Raw genomic sequence first — 8,082 nt, forward strand, 5'->3', positions numbered from 1 at the left:
CCAGATTTGCTACACTGCCTCCCCTTTCTTTTGAGATCAGTTCTTTAGCTACTTCTCTGTAATACACAATATTGCAGATAAGACTGGGCAACTGTTTTCTATAAAAACATTCTAGAATGCTTCATAACTGGTTGAATGTTTGCTAGAGATCTCTAATCAGTAGTGATTTGAGAATCTCTTTCAATGAGCTGTAGATGTATCATTTCATTCTGAATATCTCTTACAGTATCTAGCTTTAACACTGATATTAGAGGAGACAATGACATGAGTACAGTTGAAATGCAGTCTTAGATCTGAGTCTGTGAACATGAACACAGTGAAATAAAAGTGGACTGCAGTACAAATTCAGACTTTGCTCTTTGTGCCCCTTATGTGAATGCTTTCTGTGTATCTGGCTTGCACTGTTCATGCTTCCAATTTATTCATCCGTGCTTTGAAATCATATTTGTGAGTGGTGATTTCTTTATAATGAAGTGTGTTTATTAGGTTTGTACATGGCTAGTTTTCTCAAAATAACTTGAAATTTTATATTCCAGTTGACACATGTCAGTTTCCACATGGTCAGTTTTAATGAAAAAATGCGTCATTGTCGGTTTCCTTGGATTCATGTTTGCTCATCCTTTGCTCAAAGGCAGCACACTTTTGAAGCATGAATATCGCAATTAAATAGCAAAAGTTTGGCTAAAGTAGGAGTAGTATAAGAAGAGGAGTTTTTTAAATCAGAGTAGCTCACTACATCTAATGTAGAGCAGCTGCATCTGAGTTATATGCATCAGCTTGTAACATTTTCCCTTTTTAAAAATGTTTATTTAGATGCCACAGAGCAAGCTATCATGATCAAAAAAGGTTTTATGCTATTATTCCACAGGGTGCCAACAGATTTTCCAAATTTTATTTATTAATTTAAGCATTTACCTTGTTACTTAATTCTTTGCCTGAAAAGGCTCAAAGGATGCTATCGGAAGGTCTGCATCATTGTTATTTAGTTTCAAAATCTGAAGATTTATATTGCTATTGAGTAAAGAGTAAAAAGTGATTTGGCTGCCAGCCTTGGAACTTACAACAGTGAAATTTTTAGCCACCAATAACTAGATAAAGTAGTCACTAGCTGTCTTTGCTGTTACCTTGGCCGTAGGTGGTTGACTAGAGAGAACATGATTTCATCAGTAAAGGGATATTTTTCTAAATGTCTTTTTTTTTCCAAAAAGAAAAGTAAATACCTGAAGTGACATTGGTTGATACATATAATTTACAGGGTTATTAAATCCTTTATCAGCAGTAAGGTGTTTGCATCCACATATATTTAGTTCGCAAATTTCTGCTCTTTTTTTCTTGAAAGTACATTTACCCTGACAAGTTATTTTTTCTTAATAACCATAAACATTATTTCCATATGTGTTTTAAATCCTTTCAGAAGACAGTGGACATCAGTATTCAAGGCAGTAACATTTTTGTATTTAACTGTGTCAAAATTCTCTATAAATAATTGACATAAATAATATTCTTTGTAAAGATTCCAGTTTTAAATATTTTATGTGCTAATAAACAAAATTATTTTATTTCCAGTAATATGTCTGGTAGGCCTTGGTCTCGTGGTCTTTTTCTTCAGCTTCCTGTTGTCGATATTTCGCTCCAAATACCATGGCTACCCATACAGGTAATCTGTCATTAAATTCTGAATTTATAGATTGTAATAGCTTTGTATAAGTTTATGAATAGCTTTCAGGTTAACAATCTTTAATCCTTACCACTGAAGTCAATGGAAGGTGGAAGAAGCAGGAAAAATGGTGATTAAGTCAAGCAAACCAAAAAGGGCTGAAAAGCTAATGTTGTTAAACATGACTGCTAATGCATACCAGTTAAAAGGGTTTGAGCACAGATGTGTAACCCATGCAGTACACCACGAAAAATGCAAAAGAAAACATGCTTTCTTTTCTAAGGCTTTGTTAGATATTTATTTGTGTATCTTTATAACTAAGATGTACATAAGATGAGGTACAAAAATACCAAAGCAGTGTGCAGTGCTATGCTATGACTTTTCACTAAAAATACCCTCTTTTTTGTCAGCCCAACCACAGAGGAGAGAAAGGGTTATAGTTTTTCTAAAGTATATGTACACCTGTCATTTAGAGTTGTAATTTGTCAGACAAACAGAAAAGTAGATTTCTATGATTACACCTTGTGATTAGTGAAACAGCCAGCTTTATGTTCTGTGTTATGTTCCACTAATAAGAATTCAGCCTTGCAAAGCCAACTTAGATCTAACATTTGAGCTAATACATTACAGTTGTTCTATTGTTTTTTTCTGTGAGACTTTAGAACCATTTTCTTGTTTACTGAGGTTAATCACTTTATGCTGATTAATTGACATTAAGTTGCTTCAGATTAGTTTTAGCATTTAATAACATCACACTGAAGACAAGGAAATTCTTCCCCTTGCAGTGTGTGCAGAAGATGTGCTCCTACTTTTTAGTAATTTCTGCTAAGGAAAGAGGTCTGTAAAGTGCCCAGTAGTATCACACTGCAAAATTTCATCAGTATGAATTTAGTAGTTTGCCATCTGGATTAATCAGTATAGGCTCTCAGCATCATCTCTGGAGATTACCTTCTAGCTCAACTAACTTGGGGGGAAAGACAGGATCCAGTTTTCCTAAGTGTGAGATATTCTTTCCATTAACTACTTAAATCTTAAACTTAAAAATGCAGGAACGATGAGCTTAATCTGCACTCAAAGCTCATTTGAGAACCACTGCCAAAGAATGGCAACACATGGTATCAGCTCCCTTCCCTCTTCTCATAACAAGTTTACTAAATGGAAAAGGCAGTTGGTGGTGCTGGTGTGTTCCCTGCTATGCAGCTTAACTGCTACGAAATAGAACCTGGCTGCTGTACTAGTTTCATTTTCATTTCACTAGTTTCTTAAGAATATTCATATCACCTATTAAGAACATGCTTATATGTCTGTGCCAATTTCCAGCCCTTCCATGGCTTTTGTGAATGTTTGCAGTAGGGTTTTTCTGGCTGCTGTATGATACGTAGGATGTCTGGGGTTGAACAGTTTGCATGCCAACATGATACCATTGATGTTATTGCAGACTTAATTGCTCAGGTCTACTACACATCTTGTAGTATCATGTATTACAAGCTTTACAAATCTAATTTTAAGTAGTGTATGATTTTTCCTTCTTTTCTTGCTATTCTGTTTGCTGTAAATATTTGGTGGAGTGGATTTTTTTAATATAATTTTATTCCCCCCACAATTAATCTTGTATTTAGTGAAATACCAGACGTCTTTTCTTCAGTGTATCTAGCAGAAGTTGGAGCCCTATGCAGATTTTGTACTTCTCTGATAGTATCCAAGCTAAGAATAAAGGACATCAAGAATTGGGGGTGGGGGAAGAGGAAGAGGAATTCTGAATTCTATTAAAAGTTTAACTTCGAGAAATTTAATTTGATGTGCAGTGCATGTCAAAAAGAAGTGCACCTGTTAGTATGTTAAAGCTGGTTAAGAAATAAATAAAAGAAATCCAGGACAGGGCTGAAAAGAATGATTCATCACAATCCTGTTAAAATGAGGTAGTGCCACATCATGTTGTCACTATGAAGGAATTATTAGATCTATAAACCAAATTCTGTCTTAAGGAGATAAGTAGACTCAATATCACAACTTATAAATCATTAACACCCATCAAGTAAATTTGTTTAAAAAAATGAACACTGTGTATGCATAAATACATGAGAAACATTTAATAGGTGGCTAAGTGTTATGCAGGGCTTTTTTTTTATCATGTTACTTCTGCACAAGTAAAAGAGATCTTTTGGGCTTACTTGATCTGTCCTAGATTCTTCATGTTTTCATGGAAATAAATTAATCATTCAGTCTTAAAACCTCACTCAATGTAGAATGATTGGAAACCATCACTAGAGCTGATCCTTTTGCTCTACCATTATCAAATTTCATTTGATAGTTTCCCAAATGTGTCATTTATTTATCTGGTCCTTTCCAGTGTTAAATCTTTCCTGTTTCTTTTGGTCTCTTGAGTAGCTCTCACCTGATTTTCTGTTGCGTTATTTGAAATAAATATCTTATTGATTCTTTGACACTTCAGTGGTCTCAACCATGTCATCTTCATCACAATTTCATAGTGTTTTTTAGAGAAGTTCATTTGATTTTTGTGCATAGGTCTTGTGAATTTTAATTAAATGAATGCACAAAACACTAAAGAGGACCTTTTAATTTAGTATCCTGCATTTTAACTTCAGTCATATATGCTAAAATGCATTAATCTTTTTGTCTACATTCCTTAAGATCTTCCAAAAAGTTCCATGTCCCATCAGTTGATTATCCTTCATGGCCACTGTATTTCGGTATTATTTACTAGAATAATGTGGAAATTTTTTTGGTTAAATCATAGAAAATAATCAGCCTTCTAAACTATGTATTGATGGAATGGAAAATACATATTCAGTATTGACTAGCAGAGAAAATGAACTAAGCTGCAAGGAAGCATGATAAATAAAAGTTGCCTTATTTTCATCAAAAAACCATAAATATTAAGTCAGACATGAGATATTCATTCACTGTTTAGAGGACAGTCAATGCAACAAAAACAGACAAATTGCAAGGTGCCCCAGAACATGAACATTCCTCACATTCACTATATATACTACATAAGACCTGTCTATCCTCATTGTAATTAAATTAGTTTCAGTTCAGTTGTGTAATATGGAGCCCTTGAAATTAAATGCAAGTGAATAAAATAGAATAGTTGTTTCTTGGAAATATACTGATAAAATATTACTACACAGAACAAACATTCTTTGCAGACATCTAAAATTAAATTTATTAATAAACATGAGCACACTTCTAACAGTTTTTTAGATGTTCCATGTTGATTTCATGCAAACTCAATTGATTCACCTTAAATTTATGAACTGGTAAATCTACTTCTGATAAACACCAGATTTCCCATTCTGGTCTATCATGCCCAGCAAAATTGGCTATTTCTTCAAAATGGCAGAAATCGGGATTATTTTAAGAGACAGGAAAACAATAATACACAGTTATCAAAACAAAGCATCTTATATTTAGCATTTTCGGTACTTCTACTCTTAATGTAGCTAAACAGTTCATCAAAGAAGCTGCCCATTGAAATGAAAGCCAACCTTGGTTTTCTCTGTTCCTCTAAACCATCAAACAGCACACTGAATTCACGACTATCCACAAACCTCCACATTCTTCTCTATGTCAAGTGCTGGTTTCTAATTCTTTAAAGAATGGGAGATCTGAATTCCAGGTGTCTGGACCTGTAACAGATCTCTTAGGAAGGATGTGCTTCTTCCTGTGGCAAACAGTTTGGATGCTCTTCTCATAGGACCTTTCTTCTGTGATTACCACCATTAAAAATGCCTCTTCTTGCTTTTATGTCTTCTCTGTAAGTCTTACAGTGTTACCATTTACTCCTACCAATTTCTTCCCCTTTCCATTTAATTAATGTCTGGAATGGCACAGTTTGGCCAGCTTTTCGTGTTCTACTTCCCAATCCTTTGGATAAGGAGACATTTTCTTTTTTCTTTTTGCAGATCTATACCAACACATGTTGTCCAGTTTATTATTCTGGAGTTTTCAGAAACTGCCCACACCCTGTCTCTATCTTTGTGGCTACTCTATGATTTTTCACAGTGTTTTGGCTTTCTGTAGTTTCCACAGAATCACAGAGTAACAGAATGGTTGGGGTTGGAAGGGAACCCTGGAGATCAACCACTCTGCTAAAGCAGGTTCACCTATAGCAGGTTGAGCAAGATCAAATCCAGGCAGGTTTCTTTAGAGAAGGAGACTCCACAACATCTCTGGACAGCCTATTCGATTGCTCTGTCATCCTCGAAATACAGAAGTTTTTCCTCATATTCAGATGGAATGTGATGTATTTCATCTTTCTGCCTTAGGCTTTTTCTTTCTTTGTGTATCTAGCCTCTTAAGCTTGTTCTGTAACTTTCAGTGTTTTGCTTATCTGCGTTCTGTATCGTGTCTCTGAGCTGCTAAAGATGCAGTTTCCTTGTAGACAGAAAGTAAGGAACAGTAGATAGTAGCATGTTGATCCAAAATGCTGTATTTGTATTTCCTTACAGTTATATCGTTGTCTCTTACCCCTTTTAAGCCTATCAGTTCTACTTTCCTGATTATTGTAATCTTCAGTCCTCCCCACTCTTCCCTCCAAACTCTTTCCCTACCAGTAGTCCTCTCTCTTCTCATTTCCTTTCCTGTACATGGCCTTACACATCTATCCTAAACCTGGGTTATCACATGTGCTCAGCATTCTCTTACTTCTCCACTCAGCACCCTACAAGTCATCTCTTCATGCAGTTGTTCTTGCTGGCTTTTCCCTTTCATTAATCCTTTCACCCTCCAGCACCCAGCCAGTTGCCATCTGTTTTGCCTTGGTTTGTATGTCTTGCCTAATGAGCTTGTCAGCTTTTTGCAGCAGCGAACATCTTTATACTGATACAGTCTTTTAAGCTTATGGCACTTGTATTTGTTTTGTAATCATTAATTAATTATGCCATGAATGGAAAACTGATGAAATTACTACATGTGTATGCTAGAGCACATATTGCATATCTATAAGGAGTTGAAAGACCTTCCCAGTGAAGCTAGAGGCAGTACTTCCGTTCAGTAGTTCATTGCTTTTGTGTTTGTACAGCTAGTCTATAGTCATGGACAAATCTTTCTCAATGTGTTCCCATCTCCCAGTTTGTACTCGGTAAAGTACTTAGAAAGGTATGACACACAATACATATCTGCATTTTAGGAATACAAAGTTTTGTTCCAGGGGTAAAAAAACCAGCAATGCCATCTGAAACTTCTTAATGTATTAAAATACTAAGAGTCTACAACCCTACAAAGCCTTGCCAAGTGCTATGTAGCCTTCCCACTCTGGTACCACTTCAACAGTAAAGGAAGAAAGTTTTAAATAAACCTGAAACATTTCCTGGGAGAGTTCTCTCACTTTAAGTAGTAAGAGCAAATGCAGAACTTGATTAAAGAGAACAGATGTTTGAAGAGTGTTTTCCTTTCTAATTTTTTAAATAGGCAAATTTAAGTTTCAATCACTCATGTTTTATTTGATAACTTTCCTGCTTTTAGTAATTACTAAATGGAATATAAAATCTTAAGAGATTATTACACGAATGTCAAATGACTTTTCAAATTAATGTTTTGAAGTCCTTGTTTATTATTTTCAAATAATTGTGCTATGTTTTATATGCATTTTGCAGCATTTAAACATGTTTTCTTTTTTTTCAGCTTCTTAATTAAATGAATTCAAGCGGGATTCATTTACAGCTGCTTACCATGAAGATAAGCTATAACTGTTGTTATCAGCCCACGATTGTTACATGTATTCAAGAATCTTTTGTTGGTTCATCTGTTTTTGTGATAATTTATATAGTATGCTGATAGATAAATGAATGCAGTTTTATGCAATGAATGCATAATTTATAGAAATATAAACATCTCATTGGAAAGTGCTAAAATGTTATGAATATGGTGTGCTCAAGATTTTAAATAAATTTCATTATAATGGGCTTCTGTTTAAGTCTTTCTTATTGAATCCAAAGGGCATCACCAAGATTTTTCACCTGAATTTTGTTATAAGATTTTGAGATGTGTTTTAGAGGTGAACAAAATCACCTCAGTTTTTCAGCTACTATTAAGAGAAATACCATGATGGAAACTGTAATGATTTTCATGACTACATGCACCTTGCCCTCACTTTGCTTTGTAACCGAGTATGTATATAGAGTCTCTGATCACCTCTGATATGCTAAGCCATTAACATAAAATTATATTCTACATATTTTCACCCTCAACTTCTTCTTTTTCTGACTCAGCAGTATATGCAGTACATACGTTGCCAGTTCAACTCTCTCTACAACATGCTTATTTTTTGAAGTAGCAGCAGGAGGAAGGTATTATCCTGAATAATGCTTATGAAGCAGTACAGACGAGCATATCGGAACAGGAGTTACCATAATTGCCAGTTTTCTGTGTCCACACAGCTTTGTGAAAAGCTTATGTAGGAA

The 8,082-nt window shown here is 34.8% G+C and overlaps 1 protein-coding gene across 2 annotated transcripts in view; it reads left to right on the forward strand.

The window, feature by feature from the left end:
- The window catches only part of TUSC3 (tumor suppressor candidate 3), a 109,433-nt gene extending 101,848 nt beyond the window's left edge, over positions 1-7,585 (forward strand). For both annotated transcript variants that reach the window (XM_032686561.1, XM_032686563.1), the window contains 2 exons: positions 1,567-1,657; positions 7,304-7,585. In XM_032686561.1, coding sequence (XP_032542452.1) covers positions 1,567-1,657; positions 7,304-7,319 — 107 coding nt within the window. In that variant the 3' untranslated portion in view covers positions 7,320-7,585. The remainder of the gene's footprint in view (positions 1-1,566; positions 1,658-7,303) is intronic.
- The last annotated feature ends 497 nt before the right edge of the window (positions 7,586-8,082 follow it).

The sequence above is a fragment of the Chiroxiphia lanceolata genome, chromosome 4 (genome assembly GCF_009829145.1).
Source record: "Chiroxiphia lanceolata isolate bChiLan1 chromosome 4, bChiLan1.pri, whole genome shotgun sequence".
Lineage (NCBI taxonomy): Eukaryota > Metazoa > Chordata > Aves > Passeriformes > Pipridae > Chiroxiphia > Chiroxiphia lanceolata.